At 54.1% G+C, this 22,599-nt stretch overlaps 4 protein-coding genes across 9 annotated transcripts in view; 1 reads left to right on the top strand and 3 right to left on the bottom strand.

Moving 5' to 3' along the window:
• Positions 1–8,608, top strand: part of DNAI1 (dynein axonemal intermediate chain 1) — a 136,287-nt gene extending 127,679 nt beyond the window's left edge. For all 3 annotated transcript variants that reach the window (XM_085042523.1, XM_085042522.1, XM_085042524.1), the window contains one exon: positions 8,347–8,608. In XM_085042523.1, the coding sequence (XP_084898649.1) occupies positions 8,347–8,451 (105 nt within the window). In that variant the 3' untranslated portion in view covers positions 8,452–8,608. The remainder of the gene's footprint in view (positions 1–8,346) is intronic.
• A 1,004-nt stretch (positions 8,609–9,612) lies between these two features.
• ENHO (energy homeostasis associated) lies at positions 9,613–12,158 on the bottom strand. Its single transcript, XM_085042555.1, has 2 exons — positions 11,943–12,158; positions 9,613–11,337 (listed from the first exon to the last, which is right to left on the bottom strand). The coding sequence occupies exon 2, from the start codon at positions 11,037–11,039 to the stop codon at positions 10,854–10,856; it is 186 nt and encodes a 61-aa protein (XP_084898681.1). The 5' UTR covers positions 11,040–11,337; positions 11,943–12,158; the 3' UTR covers positions 9,613–10,853.
• A 2,723-nt stretch (positions 12,159–14,881) lies between these two features.
• Positions 14,882–17,706, bottom strand: RPP25L (ribonuclease P/MRP subunit p25 like). Of its 4 annotated transcripts, none has more exons than XM_085041916.1 (2): positions 17,454–17,706; positions 14,882–16,223 (listed from the first exon to the last, which is right to left on the bottom strand). In XM_085041916.1, exon 2 carries the CDS (start codon positions 16,212–16,214, stop codon positions 15,666–15,668), a length of 549 nt encoding a protein of 182 aa, XP_084898042.1. In that variant the 5' UTR covers positions 16,215–16,223; positions 17,454–17,706; the 3' UTR covers positions 14,882–15,665. The 4 variants fall into 4 exon arrangements, with proteins under 4 accessions (XP_084898042.1, XP_084898043.1, XP_084898041.1 ...); XM_085041917.1 differs by lacking the exon at positions 17,454–17,706 and adding an exon at positions 17,118–17,215; XM_085041915.1 differs by lacking the exon at positions 17,454–17,706 and adding an exon at positions 16,847–17,111.
• A 361-nt stretch (positions 17,707–18,067) lies between these two features.
• Positions 18,068–22,599, bottom strand: DCTN3 (dynactin subunit 3). Its single transcript, XM_085041912.1, has 7 exons — positions 22,442–22,599; positions 22,239–22,323; positions 21,247–21,333; positions 20,280–20,363; positions 19,661–19,719; positions 18,871–18,930; positions 18,068–18,444 (listed from the first exon to the last, which is right to left on the bottom strand). Exons 1-7 carry the CDS (start codon positions 22,538–22,540, stop codon positions 18,355–18,357), a joined length of 564 nt encoding a protein of 187 aa, XP_084898038.1. The 5' UTR covers positions 22,541–22,599; the 3' UTR covers positions 18,068–18,354.

Genomic DNA, 22,599 nt, shown 5'->3' with positions numbered 1-22,599 from the left:
ATCTTCTACACAGCTCTTGCTCAGACCCTTTTGGACAGCTGGGTCACTGACATGGATGGGGAGAGTGAAACACAACCTCAACCTCAACAGCACTTCAGGATTCATGGGCTCATAGTGCAAATGTCTCAACAGGCAGCAAGAAACATCCTACATGGACCAGAACTGTGCCAAGCCCATTCCAGGAGAGGCTTGACACCAGCAATCCTCAGGAGCTCCCAGGGTGAAGCAGTGCTGTGGTGGGATACAGCTGGGCCTTGTCTGTCTGTCTGTCTGTGGGGCAGGAAGGGATTTATCAGCTGCTGTAACCGTGTGAAATCCCAGGGAAGAGCAACAACACTAGCTGCGGGATTTTCCATGCTTGTCCTGTGTCCAGCTTCTCGCTGACCTCTTTTAAGCCCTGATTTGCATGCTGCAGCGTAACTCAGTCGTGGCTGATGCGATTTAGTGTGACGTCCCACACCATCCAGGCTAACAGTGTATCTGGTTCCCAGGCCTGGGAGTGTTTGTGTGGCATTTATAATTTGCCTGCTTGCTGTTTCCTGTGCAGCAGGTAGAGAGAAGCGGTGCAAGTCATTTAATCTGAGGCAAATGGGGAGACTCAGTCTGAAGTAAACAGGATGCACTTTGGTGAGGATGGAGGCAAATAGAAGGAGAGGGAAAGGAGGTTGGAATAACTGACTGAGGAGGTGAACAGAAAGAGATTGCACTTGCCTGAGTAGAGATGTAGTGGAGAGCACAGCAAGAGAGCAGTGAGCAGGAAACACAGGCTGATCCTGTTGCACTGCTTTGCCGTGCAAAGGCCTCTGCTGCAGTTTCAGGTGCTGGTGTTGAGGGACATGAGGAGCAGAAGAGTGTCAAGGAGAGTACAGCCAGCTGAGAGGCTGGAAGCAGGAAATGAGATAAATGAGCACTCCCAAAGACATCCTGGGCTGGAAGGGTGAGGAAGGCAGTGCTCTGAGGTAATAAGACAGCAGGAAAAGGCTCAGGGAGGTTTCAGGGACATGCTGACAGATATCACCAGGAAATGGGTTGGCAGCAACATTCCTGGGGGCCTTAAAAAGAAATGGCTATGCAGGTGTCAGGAGCAGAGTGGGATAATCCACTGCTTAGGGCCTGTTGTGCTGGGCACCCCAAGGCCTGGGCAAGCATCTGTCAGAGGCAATTTAAGAGTAGCTGCTCCCACCATGGACAAGGGTGCACCAGTGGACTAACCCCTCCTAGCTCTGCCCCAGGTGACTCCGTGATTTAAATGAAAAATACACAGGAGAGTGTGCTGTTGAGATGACACAATTGTTCACATGGTTGGAATATCTAGTGCTATTTCTTCAGCATCCCTGACTTCAGTCATGGAGAGCAGGTAAGAGAAAGAGAGCAATGTGACTTGACATTAAATTGCGGAGTGAGTTCTTTTGTAAGCAGAAGCGTATCACTTGTAATACATCTTTCATGCCATTGGCATTTAGTGTTATTAAATATGAGGCATCCATGAGCGAGGACATTTATTTTTACTTCTAATAATAGCAAAATCCGGTTTCCAGTGTACTTATATTTACCCAAAATGAAACATATTCCCATGCTCCCATATTAGCAAACAAGAATATATTTCCTATACAAATACTTCTATGAAATGAACTTAAAAAATTAAAGAAGGTGCAATGTTAAAAGAAAAACGGCAACTGGACTTTCTTAAGGCAGTTTAAAGGTGATCAAGGTGGACATGCATAATTTAACAATGGTGGCCAGAGAAAAAGGTATTGAAAGAATTGCAGCATTTTAAAATATACTGTTCATACAACTGCAAATGTCTCTCATGAGATGCTGTGCTTTGTGATATAACAGCAGTACCCAAGAGCTGCAGGAGCTGCACATTCACATCCGTGTTTGATTGCTTTTATTAAACTCTAATCCGTAACAGCTTACTAAGCTGGCATGCCCAAATGCTAGAGTAAAGCTGAAGTAATAAAAAAATAAAAAAAAAACCAAAGGAAGAGATGCTGAGTGATAAAGAAACATTTCTGGGTCGCTGACAGTGCTGCCTGCCAGAAATCAAGGGATACAGCTTAAGAATGCTGGGGTCACTATGCTCTGCAGGGCATATTCTTAATTTTTCCCCTCTGGATGGGTTTGATGTACATGCCTGTGGGTGCTATGTGTGCCCAAACCTTTCACTTCAGATGTGCCAGCCCAAGTAAAGAGGTGCTGCAGATGTGGCTCCTCGTGGTAGGCACAAGAGTTAGGGAAGTCCAGGCAGCTTTTGGATTGTCTAGGTTATAGTGAGGTTGGGTGTCTGGGTGTCACTGGAATTGCAGCAATATTTGAAGTCAAGCTAGAACATGAGATATTGCTTGTCTAGTGGGTTTTATGGGCAACCTCAATTAAAATCCCCTTCCTCCCCAGTGCTTGGGTCTGAGACATCCCTCAGCTAAATCACTGGACATTAATGCCCCACCAGCCTTTGCATCCCATGCCATTATAACACATGGCATGTAAGCAGGCTTTGGGTATTGGGGCTTCCCAGCAAGTTAGAAGCTAGTTAAAGTGATTGATCCCCTCCTTGTGAACCCAATGGCACTGCAGAAAATCTGAATCCAGCAGGGCAGGATCCAGGGTTTTGAGTGGGTGATGCACTGCCTGTCCCCACAGTGAGCTGAAGGAAAGGACATCCCATCCCTCTGTCCTTATCCCTGTGGTGGTTTGCACCACCAGGACCCCCTGGGCTTGAGGGAAAAGATTTTAGGGTTTTTATTCCACTCTGACTCTTTTAGGAGGTCTCAGTGTGCCAGGACAGGGTAATTACCTTGCACAAGGAGCACACAATGGTTTTTCTCAGTGCTTAGTACCAAGTCTGTAAAGTGATATGACTGAAAATCTTTTCCATGTACTTTGTGAGGAGTTTGTCTTTTCACCAGGCTGCTCTATTTGAATAGAGCCAATAGTTGTTAGCTTATATCAGTGACTGAGGGTGATGACACCCAAAAGAAAGCTGTTCTTCATCTCACCAGAGCTCACAAGTGTAGCCAAATTGTTCTCAAGGCTGACAAAATACAGTGTGACCTCTTTGGACCCTATTGCTGATGCTTCCTAATCACAGCATCTGCACAGGGCAGAATTAAGGGTTTTGGCTCATTTCAAACAATAATGTTTTAGGATGACTTTAAAATTTATCCTTCTCTTTAAAGCTATTTATTTGGTGATTCATAAACTGAGGGTCAAGACCACGTCTGTGTTTTGAACTTGTGTCAGACAATGGAAAAGGCAGAAGACCAAGAGTTTTAAATGGTTTTGGTGGGTTTCTGCAGCTGGTATGGGGATAAATTCAGAAGGAGGTTACAAATCATTGTAATGCCCAGTTCAGAGGAGCTGTGGGGACTGCCATGAGACAAGTCTGCACTCAGCTTCGCCTTGTTCACTGAAGTTTTCATGCTAAATGTGGTATTTTTATGGCTATATTTAGGTGCCTAAATTAGTGGTCTGTAAGAGACATTGCTTGGGGCTCTGGAGTTAGCAAGAACAGGGAATGTTCTTCAGGGAAAAGCTCCTGCTGTGTGCACAACTTCTGCTTGGCCCGAGGATACTGCAGTGGGGGTGAGCAAGGACGTGGAGTCCCAGCCAGCCCCTGGCAGAGCAGACACAGAGCTGTGACGATGGTTGTGCTCCCTGATGGCCATGGATGTGACCAGGCTGCTAGCTCTCTGCTGATGCAGAGCACATCCATTCCATCAGGCATTTCCACCCCTCTGCCAGGGATGTTTGTGAGCCCTGTGGTGTGCTGTGGGCAGCTACCCACCATTTAGGGACAGTGACCCCTGCCACATGCCCTGCCCAATTCCCTCTGGTATATTTCCAGTGACAATCCCATCCGCTTACAGGTCTGATCCAATTTTGCCTGCACTTCCTGCCCATTGGATATCCTGACCTTTGCTCCCACGCCTTTTCTGGCAGATGTGTGCTGCTGAGCCGTGGGCTGGTCCCAGCACTGTGACTTACCCAATTTAAATGGGTAAATTTAAACAACCAGCAAGCAAAGGCAGGTCAGCTGGGGCCCTGAGACCCATGTGCCTTGCTGTGCTTTGGCATGGAGCAGTGCTGATGCCAGCAGAGGTGTGAGTCAGAATGTGAGCTTGAGCAAGGTGGGGTGCTTGCCCTGAACTGCACAGGTTTTACCTGAAGCTAGAGGTAAGAGCATCCTTAAGGCCAAAGATCCTGTCTTTGGCTACTGTCACCTGAATGACCCAGCCATCTCCTGGGCTTTTCTGCTGGTTTCATTCCCTGCAAAAATATTTACTGCATCATTTATTTCCAAACAGTAGCAGAATAAGCCTAAATCCTTATCTCCAGTCTGTCAGCTAATCCTTCCATGGGCTAGGGGCAATGCTGTCAGATCAGGCTGTGAGTGTGCCTCAAGGCTCTCCATGGTTGAAAAGTGTGTTGCTGCTGTATGTAAATGGACTTCTGAAGAGCCCAGAAGTGGTCCTGACACAGACATCATCCCCAGCTCAGCACAACTCCAGCTTTATATGACAGCACTGGTTTGCAAAAGGACCATGGTGGGGTAGGTTTGGGAGTCTATATGGAGTGCATATCATATTCCTGTTGATCCTATTAATGTTTGGTTAGTGGCCCAGGGAGATGGTGAGGAAAATTTTTCTGCGTTCATGAATTTGGGTTTCCTTGGTCTTCCTGACAGAAATGCTCCAGGGAAGCTTCATCTTTGCTTTCATTCATTGAATTAAGCAGACCAGTCCCTAGTGAGTTCTGATAATGGAGGAGGATACCCTGGAGCTGCCACCTTAACCTACCCCTGAGCAGAGTGGAAGGAATAAGAAAAGATCTTCTCCCAAAGAAATACACTTCTGAACATCTGGCAGGCTGTATGCCCCTTTCCCCTGAGAATAATAATAAGCAGTTTAGGGTGTCTTCCTGAAACTTATCACCCCCTTCAAAATGACTCTGTAAAAGTTTAAACCCCTTTTTCATGGGAAGACAGTTTTTAGGTGACTGTGCTGCATTATGATATATCTAGATCCTGTTCCAGCATGACTGTGTCCAGGGATCCCATCCTATAAGGAATGACATCAGTGTCATGACAACAGCAGGGCAGGGACAGGCCTGTGCCCCTTGGCCAAGGCTCAGCAGGGGAAAGGGTCACCTCTGCTCCCAAGGAAGTTGTGGGGACTTTCCTGGCTATGTTCATGCCAGCATGGTTGACTTCCTTGCTGCTTTAAAACATAAATATGTTTGGCCTTGTTTAATCGAAACTTTAGAGCAGATGTTTTATGATTATTCCACCAATGGGAAAAAGACTTGGATGCTGAAAAGTCTTGCATCATGGCTTTTCTGGGAGAGTTTTATTAACTCAGTGGTATACTGTTCCACCAGGGAGTGAAAGCTCTGGAATCCAGTTTAAATCAGTCCCACATCCTGAATGCAGAGTTCAGCATGTGCCAGCATGGGGAGGGGTGGGGCTGAGGCTCCCAAGGGGGTGATCTTCAAGCAGACAGTCCCCATCCTCAACTTTGTCCTAATCCTCACACTGCCCTTCCTCCTGAGGCTCCACCTCAGTCATCTCCCACCTCCCGTTTCACTTCCAGTGCCAGTAATCACCCTGGGGCTCAGAGGACCATCAAGGGTCCTGCACACTGCCTCTAAGGCCAGGAGCTCCTTGCCTCAGTTTCTCTGCTTGGGGAGCCAGGGAAGATCCCAGACATGAGGCAAGGGGAGCATAAAGGCTGTGAGGAACCTGGCAACAAATGCAGCAGTATGGACACAAGCAGGGGGTCTCTTCCCTGTCTCCCCTCCCTGAGGTCATGCTCTGTCAGCAGGCAGAGTCCATCCCCCACCACACAATTTCTGGCCCTGCCATGAGGTTTCCTGCCATGTCCCACACCATTTCAGCAGGAACATTTTGTTCTCCTGTGGGAAGCAGTTAACAATAAAATCAATGCAAATGCTGCTCTGAGCAGCTCTAATACCCATTCCATGAGCTCCTCAGGGGCAGACCTCCCATGTAATCTCAGCTCTGCATCTAACAGCTTCATGGGGAGGATGCTCTGCCCTGACTCCCTCTCAGCCCCTGGTGAGCCCCATGGATGTGGTATAAACAGGGATGTAGGTGGAGGACAGGCTCAGCTACACACATGGTGGCAGAGACCCACGAGTGCCCTCTCCACACCTGGCTGTGGCATCTTTTGGGAGGCAGAGCCCTTCTGCAGCAGCATGTGGAGGTGATGCTTCCCTGCCCTGTGCGTGCTCTGGGACATCGCGATAGCTTTGCTCCAAGAAGGAAGTCTGATGCAGCCAAAGCCCCTGGAATTGTAGGAAGCTGCCATGTGCATCCAAGCAGATCCCACGGTGCTGTGCTGGTGCCATCAGTGGCCTAACCAGCTCACAAGCACAAGTGCCCTGGGAGAAGCAGATGGCAAATAACGGGAAGCTTTCCATTCCAGTGCCCCCAAAAGGACATTATAATTTTGATTCCCTGTGTCATCCTGCTTGCTTGGTTATGTGGCATTAAATTAGGACTCTGGTTCAGTTACGGCTCATTACAGGCTTGCGTGTGGCTTTGTTGCAGCGTGCTCAGAAGCACCAAAGGAGCTGACCCAGTGTGAAAGTCAAAGTTTTAGGGACAGTTCGGTGACCAGGAGCTGAGCCTTGGCTAAGGCTGGTGAATTTAGCAAGACTTAGACACGGTTGCCATGGGCCTGGAGGACATCAGCCAGTGGGTAGAGCTTAGGCTTAGGATGGAGATGGATTGATGGGAGGTGGCTTCAGCATCTTCTCTTCCCCTTTGAGCAAAGCAGTTGCCTCTTTTGCCTGTCCCGAGGACCTGTGTGTGTTGCTGTGTGATACAGGTTTCTGAAGGGAGGGGTTTGAATGCTGTCAGAGAGCAAAGCAACTTTTCTGCAGAAATAGCTAAGTCCTGGAATACCTCGAGCAGCTGTGTTTATCCCAAGGCCATTGCTCAGAGAGATGCTCTGCTGTGCTGTGGGCCATTACTACAAACACCCCTTGCAGTGCCCAGTCCAGAGCCAAAGGGCACTACTCACCTGTTGGCATTCATGCAAACCAGCACTGTCCTAGCATGCAGTCGATGGACTCGGTAAACAGAACAATCTGGGCTCATCCCGGTGCTCAGAACAGGCGTGGGGCTATCTTCTTGGGAGCAGAGGGTTTTCCAAATATTCCCATCCGCCTCCTCCCCCCAGGGCTGCTTTCACATCATCAGTGTCCTCTGGAAGCTTAGGAAACCTCTGCTCCATCAAGGGTGCGCTGGGCTGGGATGAGGGAGGAGCACAGGGATTCCCCGGGGACTTCTTGCCCGTTGTCATCATTCAGCAATGCCCACGTTTGCTAGAGAAACGCAGTGAGATCCATGCGGGCTTACAACTTTCTCCGTGTGGTGTGCTGGCATTTCTTCAGCGCTGAAGGGAAGGTGTGTGTTTGTAATTGCTGCACCCGCGGCCATTAGCGGGGCTGATTCAGCGGGAGGACAATTGATCTGCTCTAAGTGGGGAGAGAAGAAAGCTGTCAGCCGCTTTCCTCCTCTGCTGAGTGCCGCTTGCCTGGCCTTCTGAGCGCACCGAGAGCAGGGTCTGTGCTTTGGGGATGCCAAGAGCAGCCAGTAGAGCAGCTTTCTGCAGGCTGCCTCCAAGCCTGGTCAGGGATGTTCCCTTCCCTTTGCTCTGCTGTAGGGCTGGGACCTGCTGCCACCTCTCCTGAGCCCACTTGCCTGACTGTGCCAGCTCTCCTGCTCCTGTGCCTGGCAACTGCTTTCTGGGGTACCCAGAGCCATGCTGTGCACAGGGGAGGTCCCCAGCAGTACCCCAAAGCAGGGGTATCCCACCAAATCCAGAGGCAAGGCAAGATCCAGCAGGCTGGCAAAAGGGAAGGCTGTGACTGAAAGGCAGCACTTTGTGATGGAAGTGGTGACTGTGGGGATGCTGTTTGGGAGAAATCCCATGGCATAGATACTCAGCTGCAGCAGGGCTTGGTGGGCGCAGTGTAGCTTGGAAAATTCCTCTGCTGCAGCTGTGTCTGATATAATGTGAACCTGGAGAACCTAACCCCAGTTAATCAGTTACCCAAAGTGCCAGAACTCTGTTGAGAGCAGTGCTGCAACCCACAGCACAGCAGAAATGTGTTCTGCCCAAAGCACCGAGAGGCATTTGTACCTTCACCTGGGGTGGTGAATTATAGGGATAGGCAGGTGCAACCCCCTGTGGATCCTCCTCCAGTGAGGGATGAGAGCTCAGACACAGCATTCCAGCAACCCTCCCTGTGTCAGACTCTTCCATATCCCTGTGGTCCTCCCTGCTCACAGTTGTATCATGCTTGGTCTCTTTGCAGCAGAAGAAAGGCAAGGAGGTGAAGAAAGGTCCCGAGGTGGAAATGGAAAAGCTGGAGAACCTGCTTAGCCTGGTGAGAGAGCCAACAGGCAAGCAAGAGAAGTGAGAGGGGGGAACAATGACTGTGGGCAGCCTCTGGCCAAACAAGCTGGGCTTTGATCAGTGGCTGCTTGGCATGCAAGCCACGGGCCCCTGCTGCCCACTTTTTGTTCAGCAGGAACACTTTGCCTCTGTGCCTGGACAAATAAACAGAGGTGCTGGGAGAGCTGTGGTGTGCAGTCGTGTCTGGGGTTAGGCAAATCTCACCATGCTTGGCCCTCCAGAGCCACACGGTCCTTGGTTTTCCCCACCCTTGACTGGGATCACACCAGGTGAGAGCCCGATGGAGGGCAGGAGGGGCTGGTCCCACCAGCCTAGCAAAACCTCGGGGCTGCAGTGTCATGGCAGCCAGTCCCACTGAGAGTGGTGGCCAGAGAGACTGAGCTCTGAGCTGAACCTCCCCCAGGCATTTGTGCAAGTCAAATGGAATGCTACCCCTGGATTTTGGGATGGCAGCCTAAGCCAGAGGGTGGCTGGAAACCTGACCTGGTGCCCAAGGACTGTGGGAGAGAGGTGTGCCATGCTGCCAGACAACACATGGCAGCAGCTGCTAGTCACCAGCTGTGGGAAGCCCAGAGCTCCCCTATCCCCAGGGGCCTCAGCGTGGGGCTGGGGTGCCAGTGCCCAGCTGGTGCCTGCAGGAATGGCTGGGCAGCAGGGCTTGCAGAGCCTTCCACCACTCCATGTGCAGCAGAGGATTAGCTGCTGCGTGGCTGCAGTGGCAGCAGGGGCAGCAGTGGCCTCAGCATGCTGATGAGCAGCAGCTGTCACCACCAGATCCTGGTGCACAGCTCCCAAGGCTGGGGAGCAAAGCCACCAGACAGGTGTGGTGGCAGGTGTCCTCCATATGCTCAGCTGGCCTGTGTCTCCCACAAGCATCCCTGTAAAGTAAGGCCACAGCTCAGAAACTCTCCCATGTCTCTGGCACAGAGGTTGGGGAATGCTCCCTGCTGACACCCACATATTTCCAGGCCAGGGAGGCAGACAGAGCCACGGACGGATGTGGACATGAGCCCTTCCTTATCACCATCCCTGAGCAAGCCACCCACAGTCCTCCAGAGACATCAGCCACCAGCTCTGGGGCAGCCACAGACCTGTGGGATGGCAGGACATGCCACCTCCCCCCGAGTTTTCCAGGCACTGACTGCATAGAGCTCAGAGACACAACCTGGGTCCTACAATCTGTTTATTGGTCTAGTAAAAACAAGGCTGCAAAGGGATGTGTTTGCTACACCTGACATGGGGAGGAGCCACAGGCTCTGCCAGGCCTGGCCAAGCCTGTGCAGGGACCCTGGCTGGCATCCCTCCCACCCCACCCTTCTGTCCCCTTATTGCAGTGGCTATGCCAGGGGTGACTGTGGCTATTGCTCGGCTCTAGGAAAGGCAAGGCAGAGCCCTCCAAAACCCACAGCACCTACTGGCAGGGCAGGGGATGCAGCTGCCAGGCTTGTAGACAAGCCAGATGACAGCATCTCTCCCCACAGAGCCACTGTGATCCCCAGGGAACAGGCAGGGTCAAAGAACCTTCAAAGCTGTTTGTCCAGGCACCTTCATCTCCCCATGTCTCCCATTTCCCCGGGAAAAAGCCACACTAGAGGCTGCTCTCAGTGGGGATGGGGATGCCAGCAAGGGTAGGTCAAATCTCACTGGCTGGCCTCGGCTGGGAGCAGGCAAGAGGGAGGGCAGGGACACGCACCCAGCGAGAAAGAGGAGGGTTGTTTGCCTAGCAGCGTTAGTGCTAATGCTGGAGGGGACAGACAGGCCGGGGATGATCAGGCAGACCATGCAGGCCCTCTTGTGCCTCATGAAACCCACTGCTTGGGCAGACATGTGCCAAATGCCCTCCTGAGGCTGAGGGCACATGGCACCCAGGGCCACTCCCAAACACATGGACTGGTACCACCCTGCTGCGCTGGCAGGGCTGGCGCTGCTTGGGTCCCCCCGAGTACACCCCACCATGGAGCAGCCAGCCTGCTCGGGAGGAACCACTTGCACCAGCCCTGCTGCCTCCCCTCTGAAGGCCCCCAGCCAGCCATGCTCAGGTCTGCGATGTGGTGGCCACTGTCCCAGGCCATGAGCACCAGAGAGGAGCCCACAAGCTCTTTCCAAACATGGGCTGCACTTGAAGGCAGGGCTCCTGCTCTGCTCAGTGGCCACTAGGACAGGAATGACTGTCCCTGCAGCATATCCCCGTCAGTTGTCTCTCCATCCCCATAATCACTGAGGGCATTTGCAGGAGCTTCACACACCAAAACCACGAAAGCACAGGACTGTGCCCCATGTCCCCTGCGAGCAGTTTGGTGTCCCCTCAGCTTTCATCGTGCCCGGTCCAGCACTCCAGTCCCAGCACAGGCATCCAGTCTGGCACAGCTCCTTCAGCACAGCTGGATACCCAGTTCCCCAGACAGATCAGGGTTGCAGGAGGTACTTCTCTTCATTCTTTGACTCATCCACATCAGAAGCTGGAGTTTTCTTGGGACATGAGGGGGTCCTGCAGGCTTTGCAGAGGATGAGGAAGAGGATGAGGATGAGCACTGCGATGACACAGTTAAATGAAATTGCCACGACCGCTCCGGTGGAGAGAGCAGCCCCCATGGCCACCGTCCCGCAGGGATCGGCGGGGCACACAGCTCGGTCTCAGGCTTGGGATGCCAGGGCAGTGATTGAGCGTGCAGCCTCCACCTGCTGGCATTGGCAGGGGACAAAGGGGACAGCCGTGGTGCTGGCGGTGGGATGGGGATGGGGCCAGGCCGGCAGCAGGACACTGTCACCCCACCAGTTCGGCCACTCACAGCTGTGTCCCGGGCTGCACCACACCACGGGGAAGCTTCCTCTCAGTTTACCCGCCTCTGGTAGGACAGTGAGGAGACAGGGATCACTCTCTCTCCAGCACCTGGAAGACAGAAAGTCACCATCACTGTGGGCATGAAGAGACAAGCGGTGCAAGCCCCTCAGGGTGGGCTTTGGGGGTGCCAGGGGACAGCGATCCCATGGCCCATGGGGTTCCGCTGGAGTTTGAAGGCTGCAGCGGCTCCCAGGTCAGATGCTGTTTGGGGAACCTTTCTAGCCCCCCTTTCCAGCCTTGGCTGTGCCCTTCATGCCCTGCGTGGGCCAGGAAGCTGGAGGTGTCCCCAGTGGGAGACCCACCGCCTCATCCCGGCCCAGACACTCCTCCCCGTGTACCCTCGGGTGACTCCGGACAGCCCCGGCCCCGCTCCGATCCCCGCTTCGCCCTCCAACTGCTTTTCCTACCGGCAGGACCCCGCTGCGAGGTCCTGCGCCCAGAACGGAGCGGGGAGCCGCGGGGCAGCAAGTGAGGGGTCAGGGCAGCCCCGCCGTGCTTTTTACCGGGGTCAGGCACGGTCCCGGCTGCGGGGTTCCCCGGGGCCTCTGACCCTCGCCCGCCGCAGAGCGGGACACCCACGGAGCCCCCGGCACCTCACAGCAACAGGTCCCACCAACGCCGCCCTCCCGTAGCGGGGCCCCGGTATTACCCACCTGCCTCCGCTTCTTCCCGGGTACCGCCGGGACCCCGGTGCCGGCGGGAGGGCGGGCGGCACTAGCGGGGCCGAGGCCCGGCTCGGAGCGGGTTGGCGGCGCGGGGTCCCGGCGCGGAGCGGCCCCGGCGCGGCCCCGCGGAGCGCTCGGAGCCGGCGCGGTCCCGCCGCGGCCGCCCGTGGGTGCCGCAGCCCCGCGCGCCGCCCGCGCCCTCCCGCCGGCACCGGGGGGCGTGTCCTGCCGCCGCCCCGCCCCCGCCCCGCCATTCGTCACCCCCCGCCGCCCGCCGCCCGCCATTGGCCGAGCTCCCGGTTCGGGACACGCCCCCTCGCCCGGCTCCCACGTGAGCGGCGGAGCGACAGCGCCGGGCAGCGCGCGCTCTGCCGGTCCGGCACGGGACCCGACCCGGTACTGCCCCGGTACTGACCCAGACACTGCAACCGGTACTGCCCCTGTACTGCCCCGGTACTGACCCAGACACTGCAACCGGTACTGCCCCGGTACTGCCCCGGTACTGACCCAGAGACTGCAACCGGTACTGCCCCGGTACTGCCCCGGTACTGACCCAGAGACTGCAACCGGTACTGCCCCGGTGCTGACCCCGGTACTGACCCAACCACTGCAGCCGGTACTGCCCCGGTACCGCCCCGGTACTGACCCAACCACTGCATCCGGTACTGCCCCGGTACCGCCCCGGTACTGACCCAGACACTGCAACCGGTACTGCCCCGGTACTGACCCTGCTGCTGACCCAACCACTGCAACTGGTACTGCCCCGGTACTGCCCCGGTACTGACCCAGACACTGCAACCGGTACTGCCCCGGTACTGCCCCGGTACTGACCCAGACACTGCAACCGGTACTGCCCCGGTACTGCCCCGGTACTGACCCTGCTGCTGACCCAACCACTGCAACCGGTACTGCCCCAGTACTGACCCAGACACTGCAACCGGTACTGCCCTCCCGCTGCTGCAGCCCTGCCTGGTCCTGCGCTGCCTGCCCTGCCCTGGCCGGGGGCCGCCCTCTGGCGCTCGCTGTGCTGCCTGTCCTGTCCTGTCCTGTCCTGTCCCTGCACACACGTGAGCACACACGCACAAACACACATGACACACGCGCACCTGGTCCCACACACACCGGGGCTTGAGGATGGACTTGCCACGGCTGGGCTGGGGTTCTGCCTGGGTCACAAGAGCTACAGGGAGGCATGGGTGGGCACAGACCCCATGATAGCGCAGTGACAGGAGGGAACGGGACATCTAGGGACAATCAGTACCCGGGAATGGGGCCGGCTCAGCCACACCGGCACAGCTGGCTTCTGCCTGTCCTGTTGGTGGGGAAACTGAGGTACAGGGCAGCCTGATTCTCTGCCCAGCTGCCAGCTTCCATCTGAGCATTGGAGCTGGAGACACCCTGGTGTGGGGCATCACCCAAAAGCTTGGTACTCCTGGTGAGACACAGATGTGGCACCCAAAGGAGATGTCTGGGAGACAGGAGGGGGACCCTCGGGGTGGTTTCTGGAAACCCGCAGGGATCAGCACCTGCAGTTGCTCTGAAAAGCTACATCCAGGGCCCATGCACACCTGGTGACACAGACACATGGCAGGGACACAGGGGATTGTGGCAGCCAAGCATCCCCACATGGTGTCTCCATGGGAGAAGAGGCAGCTGGATGAAGGATGGGTGAAGGGCAGATCTGTGAGGGAGCTGGGTTATCTCCTGGCTGACCCAGACCCACAGGTGTGATGGTTGGGTAAAGCCCAGTCCCAAAGGGAGAGCCACCAAGTCAGCTGAGGATAACTTTCAGTGAAACAAAAATAACAATCACTATGCAGCTTTGATGAGAAGGCTTTAAACGTGCCACGGCCATGAGGGAGGGTTACACAGGCTGCCTAAGGATCTGGCTCTCGGCTCTCTACTAAGAGGGTGTTTTGTGTAAACAAACACAGACACGTTGCCAGTTGAAATGTCAGAAGCCATCTGATCAGACACTCAAGCATCTTCCTTGGCATTTATGGCTAATCTGCTAATTAGTCAAGAAAAGCAGTCTCCTCAGATGTAAGAGAGTAGCAGCTGGGAACAGCATGAAGATAAAACAGATTAACTCTGCCCCATCTCCGGGATACACATGTGCTGGCACAGCAGACAGGTCCAAGCATTTCCACCTGGCTACCTCCAGGTAGTGGAGCAGGAAGCAGTGAGACCTCCAGAAGGGGAGGAGGAGGCATGTAAGCCTGGCATGGACCTGGTTCCCACTGGGCGCTCGTTTGGATGCAAGGCAGGTATCTGTGTGTTGTGCATGCAGGTGGAGTCTTGTCTGAAGGCACCGGGTTGCACAGGTAACACATTGTGCCTCTCCTGCTCCCCCTCACTTAGGTAAAATCTCTTCTTTAATCACTTGTATTGCTACCCTTTGACTGACAGCACAGAGCGTTGGGTCCAGCTGGAGCTCACTACACCAGGAGGGACAGGGGAAGAGTGTGCAGGACACAGAGTGCTCAGGACACCCTGTGAGCAGGGGCTGTTCAGGAGAGAGCTCAGCCTGTCACAGGGTACAGCCCTTCCTCTCTAGCCCAGAATTACTTACCAGGGCTGCTCCAGGAGGGAAACTACTGCGTAAGAAAAGATGATCTCTCCTTTGCCTCACTCAGCAGAGTTCAACACGAGTCTTTTTAAGCCTACATTTTCAGCCAGTTTAAATCGGGAAAAAAATTAGCAAAAAGCTTCACAGAAAAAACCCACAACCTTGATCTATTTCAGATATTAAAGGAGGTTAATATTTGATATTAACCTCTCCTCAGATCAGGGTCCATTTACAGTCACGAGAGGAACAAATGCAGAGCAGCAGGAGAACTGGCAGAGCAGAGCTTCAGCCAGCAGCCGCAGCCCTACCACCAATGCTTATAGAGTGACCTCCAGTGGGACGAAGAAGACATGACAAATTTCCAAGTTACATGAAGTTACATCTTTATTTTAAACCCATCTCTGTGCATTACCAATGAGCAGAAAGGGGAAAAAACAGGATCCTTTGGAGCTTCTCACTACCACCAACCCACGACAGCCGCAGAGCCACAGGATTTCAGACTGGTTACGAGTTGACTGCAGCCTGTGGAGAGAGAACCGCGACTGCCAGCTCCACCGAGATGAAGGGAACTATGTGCATGCGATGCCAGACGGAGCTATATCCTGGCAGTCCTACATTCAACCCCCCTGACAGGCTCAGCAGGGGGACTCTTCAGGCACAGAAGTGGCTGGCCCAGCTCTGCACCCTGCTTTCTATATGCTCATGAGCATACTGGCAGCTGCTGGGGGATTCCACATCATGTCCCGTCTCCCCTTTGTACCGATCAGAGCCACCTGCACCTGGCATACTGGTGTCTGTCCTACTGCCCAGGCTGATGCACCCCCAGGCTGGGGGTGCAGCCGAAACCTGGCTGGGGGAGCAACCCTTTGCCAGGGCTTGCTGACAGAACACCAACAGTTCTTGCTCAGGCAAAGGCAATTCTGTCTTCCATGAACTCCTAAGGAGCACAGCCTGGCAGTCTTTGGCAAGGGATCTTGTGAGAACACATTTTCAGACAACCACAATCACGCCCAGTTCTAACAGTCCACTCCTCTTGCCCTCCCCTCACACCTCTGTGAGCACTGTGTTCAGCAGCAGTTGTGCAGCCACAGCCCCGGGCTGGTTTCCTCAGCTCCCCCGAGAACCGTGCGGCTGCCGCTGCCTCAGGGCCCTCCCGGCACACCCCCGGTGGAGCGAGGGTGCTTCCCTGTGCTGCCAGCTCGCCGGCCTCCACCCTGCTTCCTCTTCATCTGGCCCTGCGATTCTGCTTTCATTGTCTCAGTCCAGAAGGCATCAAACGATCCTGGAGCCTGGTACCCCGGCTCCTGAGGATCCAGGGCGTCTTTGCTGAGTAGGACACAAATGGCAGGAATGTTTCTCTTCACTGTCAAAGCATCGAGGCCTGCCTCAGGCACAATGGGTTCCCAGATCTCTTCGATCTGTTTGAAGAGCACTTTGGTGATCTGGTGCAGTTCCTTAAGCCTTCGTTTCATGATTTCCACACAGGTGATGGTCTTGCTGACGGCCTTTCCTGAGCCAGTGAAAAGGATCTGCCTCACTGAGTCCTGCTCCATCTTGCTCATGGCATAACCCATCAGATTCCTGATTTTGCTCCCATCCTTCACCTTCATTTCAATAATATCAGCGGGCAGCTCGGTGAAAGGAAGAGGACAAGGTTTCTCCACGATTTTGGTCTTCCTATAGTTTTCCATTCTGCAGTGCTGAAAAGGACAACAAAATCAATGAACACCCAGCCCACTGTAACTACTGCGCAAAGAAATTCTCACAAGTTAGCTACAATCGTTTCTCTAAGGGCACTCTTGAGCTACCAGAATTTGAAATCTTGGAAAGCCACAACCAAAAGATTAGCACAGTCCTCGTAAGGACATACCTACAGGACAAACGTCACCACAGGGCAGCTTGAGCCCTAACAGGCAGGCTGTGAAAAAATCAGTGTTGGTGTTGTGAGCCTAAGCAGGGTGACACAAAAACAACTGCTGTATCTCGAGAGAAGACAGAACAAACAAGTGAGCTGCGGTTATTGAGAACAGAACTCGTGCAAAGATGAACTCAGGCACAGGTTAAATGTAGCACCTCGTGTTACAGAAACAGGCTCAAGGGGCTCTGGCCAGCCCAGCTAAGGGTAAAACATCATGTCACAGGGGAGATGGCAAGACAGGAGCTGCAGGAAGAAAATAGGTTTCCTCGAGGGAAAGACAGAGAGGTCAAGTCTCACAGCTGCCCCCTCTACCAAGGCAGGTACCATCCTGACCTAAGTCTGTGCAGGGCACTCCACCTCCCCACAACACAGCCCAAGGTGTTGAAAGACGCAGTACTTTGCTACCTGCAGGCTCCTGAGTCCCGCTGCACCCAGACCCAGCACCCCGCACCCCCTCCTCCTCAGGGACACGGCAGCGCGGAGCCGCCGCTCCGGGCCCTGGGAGTACACGAGGCCCTCACCCCCTCACGGCCGCCACCGCAACCGGTGCCTGGGGCTCCGGGAGGCCGGGCCGGAGCCCGGAAGGAGCCGGGACGCGGCGGTGGGACGCGGGGATGGCCCGGTGGGGCTCAGGGGTGCCCCGGCGGGGTGTGGGGCGTGCGGAACCCGCGCTCACCTGCGGCCGCCTCAGCGCGCCCTTCCACTCAAGATGGCGACGGGCGCCCGGCGCGCGCAGCCGCGAGGTGGGTGGGCGGGGCTCGTCACGGAGGCCACGCCCCCACAGGGCGCAGAACAGAGCGCGCGAGGCAGTGGGCGGGGCGAGATGCGGGCTCCGCCCACGTGCCTGTCCCGGCTGCTGGAGCACGACCGGGGCAGTGCCAGCTCCCCGGCATACCCAGCTCTTCCCGGCACACCCGGCTCCTCCGGCACCGGGCACAGCCACTGTGTGGTGCTGTGCACACGACGAACAGGCGTGCATGAGCTCCACCCCTTACCTGAGCTCCCCAGGCACCTGGAGGCAGCCGGAGGTTTTCTGCAAGCTTGCAGCCCCCACTGTGGTTTGACAACCCGCGAGGTTGATCACGGAAAGCACAGGGACAGGCAAGCTCTTCTGGACTTCCTGTGGGGATTCTGCCCCATTCCTGCAGGACTCCCAGGTCACACACACCTGGTCAGTGCCTCACCAACCTGAAGGGTTTGAGACCCTTCCAAAAGCATGGCCTTGGAAACTCCAGGCTAGGGCCAGACAAGGCAAGGCACGGTTTTTACCCCTCTCTGGATAGGGAAACAGTCAGTTCTGACTTCCAGCAGCCTCAGGAAAGCAGAGGCAGGATAAAGGCAAAAGTCACTACCTCCTCTCAGCACAGGGATGGGAGAATGGCAAGGCAGGAAAGCTCCATGAGACCAGATTCCCCTGGGCACAGGCAATTCACGTGAACAGGAAGAGTGTGGGGCAGAGTCCAAGGAAGATTGTGGTACTGGAAGGAATTTACCCGCCCTTGGCCCAAGGCTGAAAGGAACCACTGGCCATCTCCTGGAGGCTGCCAGGAGATCACTGCCTGGGGAGAAATACCCCAGTCTGTGCCAGGAGCAGTCCTTACACCCAGGGAGAGACAGACAACCCAGTCAGTGTTCCAGGACTTTACTAGGGCCCACAGTAAGAGCAGAAAGGGGTTTTTAAATATGTTCAAACCAAGATGCGTTTTAGGGAAGTGCAAGACTTGCAAACAGTGGCAGATTAAGGAGCAGTGTGGCTTCAACTGGGGGGTGGCACAGCTCTGTGCAGAGCTGGATGCCCTGGGATCCTGCTGTGTCACTCCAGCATGCTCGCGCCAAGCGGGAAGGAGCTGGGACCAACGGGATGCAAGCTGTGCCACAGGGATCCCGGGCTGTCTGCACTCCTGGCTCTGCCATCACTCTGCCACAGGTTTCACTTGCTTGGCTGCTTCCAGCCGCGTGAGGACTTCATTCCATTGCACAAACTGCTTGGAGAGAAGCAGGGTCTGGATATGACATTTAAGGAAAATAATGTGGAAACTGCAAGGACAAAACCAACGTCAGAATATCCTGACAGCATCATTACAATCTCGGTTCCTCAGGAGAGGCCCAGGGCACCAGGCTGTTGAAAGCCTACATGGATTCAACCCATCCAGTGGCTGAGCCACTGCACAGCACCAAACACTCACAGGAGTCCAGGAGGCACTTCTAAACACCGTGTACTACAGCAGTGCAAGGGCTTTCTACACAGCTTCCCTACCCACTGCGGGATGTACCTCAGCACTGTGATCCTACGCAGCCAGAACAGGGACACAGGACACATCAGAAAGGCTGTCAAACCCAGGGCTGGAGATCCCAGAGATCTGACAAAGGAGGCATCCCAGGGGGAAGGAGTCACTTCAGCTGTTCCAGGCCTGAGACTCAAAGGATACCATTTTGTTGTAGTCTTCCAGGAGTGTCTTGACACTGTCAGTGAGATCATGACGCTTCTCCTGCAAAGAGGAGAGCCGCAGTGAATGATCACTAAATAAGATGAAGGACATCTACCCTTCCCAGTCCCTGACAGTATGGCAGGAAACTCATCCAAGGCCAGCACTGACATTAGAGCTCAGGGTCTGGCTGTGGCTGCTCACTGCAGCTGACAGGTTTCCACAATCAAGAGAGAGATCACAAACACTGGTGCTATGAAGCACCAAAGCCCTAGGCTTGTAGTGCTACCTGCCTCTGCTCACTATCGAGGCTTTGCTTGCCCCAGAGCAGAAACACACAGAAAATGCTGCAAGGGACCATTAAGAACTGCCCAGGCTACTCCCTGACAGGTCCAGGAGTGCTCAAACAGGGAAGGAAAGGGTGAAGTGACAGGGTGACAGTGTCAACAACGTTCCAGAGACTATGACACTGTAGGAGTGCAAGGCTTCACCTCTGTGTCTCAGTGAAGAGGGAATGCCAGATGGTTAAACCCACTGCCATTTACTACGTGTCACTGAAAGTTCTGTTTTGAGCACAGTCATGGCAGGCAATTTTCCAACTTGGAGGTGACAGAAATTCTGGCTCCTCTTCCCCTCTCGGAGTACTAAAACTTTAAGATGACAGTGTGCACATTCTGATTGCAAAAGACAGCCATAAATTAAGAATTCAAGCAATTGCAAATACAGGGGTATGTGTACAGTCAAAAGGTTCCTACACCCCTCTAGTCAAGACTGATAGGAATATTCACAGTACCTGCTGCTGTATGTGGATCTGTGAGAGCCGCTGCAGTTTTGCTGCATGTTCTGGAACCGCTGGAAGCACAGAGGAGAAATCAGTTTGTGTTGTTTTACAGCACTTGGGAATAGTTCCTAAAATAAAGACCAGTCCTCCTCCATGAGCACAGCATGGCAGAACTCCACTCACTGAGTGCAAGTGTCCCACATTACACATAAACATTATATGGGATTAAAAAAACTACCCTGCACATGGCATGAGTTCAGGGATGCCCACAGCAAGGGCTACTCAAGAACTACATCAGAGTAAAGCACTCAGCAGCTGAAAAAGCATCTCTTCTATGCCAGGAACAGGGATGTTCTGGATGTAAAAGGGCTCACAGAAAGGAATGACCTACCAGCTTCCACCCTCTCTGCCCCACTGCTGTCTCTAGCCTGCTTCACAAGCTCCTCTATCCCCTCACTGGCCTTGCAAGGGAGGATAGAGCAGCATGAGGGAGGAGCAGACCAAGCTTCTACCCAGTTTACTCACACACTAAGCTGTCATTTAGTCTCAGGCTCAAGAGAAAAGAAAGAAAACAGGACAGGCCACAGCTCAGCAGGTGGCATTTGCACTCCATCTTGCAGAACATGCATACCTTGGATACTGGTACTGTCCAAGATGGGCTGGAGGGTCTTCACCTGCTGCAGAAGGGCTGCACGGGCAGGAATAGCTTGTTCCTCTGATTGTGGGTGGGGGAACAAGAAGCAACATTAGTAAACACAAAACACTCCTTTGGCTTTTCACAATTGGTGGTAATTTTTCCAGCTGATCTGTCTACACAGAAAGGGGCTTGTTCATTATTTCATTTATACTTTTGTGCTGCTCATCCCTGGGTCTTCATTCCCACCAACTTCAAGCAGAAGAATCTCCACCAAGGAGTAATGATAGGACAAGGAGTAGTGGGGACAAATTGAAAGAGTGGAGATGTGGGCTGGAAAAAATTTTTTACTGTGAGGGTGGTGAGACATTGGCATAGGTTGGCCAAGAGGTTGTGGATGCTCCATCCCTGGCAGTGCTCAAGGCCAGGCTGGATGGGGCTCTGAGCAACCTGGTCTGGTGAGAGGTGCTCCTACCTATGGCAGTGTGGGTTGGGAATGGATAGCTCTTAAGGTCCATTCTAAACTGTTAATAATTCCATGATTCCATTAAATTTCATTCACAGACTACACCATCACAGGTTGATCAAATCCCTTCAGTCAAAACAGGACAAGGCTAGGGAGGTGTTTAAATACACCCAAACGTCTTCTATGCTTGTCACAGCCTGGAGAATACTGGAAGTGGGGTGAGGAAGCCATTCTAGCTCCAGCTGTTCTTACCAGCCTTTGATTAATTCGGGGCTAAAGTGAACAGTCAATACAGGAGAGATCAGAGCTGATAAAACTGCAGTGTGGATGTGCACAGGGGAGCACTGAGGGTAACAGATATCCTTGTACAAACCATCTCTCTGATACTTCCACACTTTACAACTGAAGAAAAGAAATCCATCCAAATCCATCTTACATAAAGGGCACTTTTTTGCAGCATGACAAAAGCCTCCTGTTTCCCCTCATTTCATGCCATACCTGCCAAGATGAATTGCAGCTTCACAGCATCTGGAACAGCCATCCTATCAATGTACTGGGGGTCAAGGTATTTTATTACATCTTCAACTGGAGGGATAAACAGGTTTGGAGACAAAAAGCAGATGAGATGTTATGGCATTCACCAGTGAAATCCCCCCACCATGCTATGTATCACATTACTTTGTAAACTGCTCACTTAGAGAGGTTTTTTTTTTAATTATTGTTGTCAGATTCATTAATTTCTATGTGTCTTTGGAGCACTGTGATCAAGAACTGACAAATGGCTCAAACCAAGAAACCACTGCATTAGGGACAACTGCAAAGCTTGCCTTTTAGTCACCAACACCTAAGGTGAGTGAAATCTGCTTCCTCCCACCCTCAGGACAAAACCAGTCAACAGCCCCCCATGCTGGTTCTTAAAATGATCCACAAATACATGGTTTACGTTTTCATATTGAGCAACCACTGCAGACTTGGACCACAACTGCCCTCCCTGCTCCTCTTGTGACAACACACAGCAAAACCTGGCCAAGGGGCAGCTTTGCAGGACAAAGTACCCCCCAGTCTGGAAGCAGCTCCCCAGATCTGTCCACAGAGTGTGAACCTTGCTGCTCCCACCACACACACAGAGCACAGCTACTTCAGCATGCCCAACAAGTCCAAGTGTGCAGGAATTCATTTCAGGAGGTCATGCTCCGAGGACCTTCAGAGGCTGCAAAGCAAACCCCGGCAGTGGCACGGGCAGATGGATATTGAGCAAATACGAGGCTGCAGCAGCCCGTTTCCCACCCCCGACAGCTGAGCTGGAGAATCGAGAGCACAAAGAGCTCTCCCAGTTACTTATTTCTGTGCCAAACTCGCAAAATAAGGGCCCAAAATCACCGGGTGTGGGGAAGGTGCTTTTGTTTATAACAGCGAAACGCCACACGAGGGGTTTGGAGCTTCCCCCTCCCGCCTTCCGCGCTTCCTCCCCCTCCGCGAGACCCGCTCACTTTTCTTAAACAGGATTTTGATCCTCTCCCTCTTGCCGGCGATATTGTTCAGCGCCGCCTGCACCTTCGCCAGCTCATCCGCCACCTGCAGAGGCACAGGGGGAGGGGACAAGGCTGTCAGGCCCTGCCGGGCTGCGGCACCCCAGCCCCCGGCGGGCCGCGCCAAACGGCCCCCGGCCGCTCTCCACAGCACCCCCCGGCACCTTTCGCGGCCCGCAGCCCCCGACGCCAACGCCGACGCGCTGCTCGAGCTCCTCCAGCCGCCACTGCAGCCTCCGCACCTCCGCCGCGCCCGCCGCCATCTTCCTGACGGGCGGAAGCTGCCGCGCCTCACTTCCGGCGCGCCCCGGAGGTTGCTATG

The sequence above is a fragment of the Lichenostomus cassidix genome, chromosome Z, assembly GCF_008360975.1.
Source record: "Lichenostomus cassidix isolate B80296 chromosome Z, HeHo_3.0, whole genome shotgun sequence".
In the NCBI taxonomy this organism is placed as follows: Eukaryota; Metazoa; Chordata; class Aves; order Passeriformes; family Meliphagidae; genus Lichenostomus; species Lichenostomus cassidix.
This window is presented reverse-complemented; position numbering and strand designations above follow the sequence as displayed.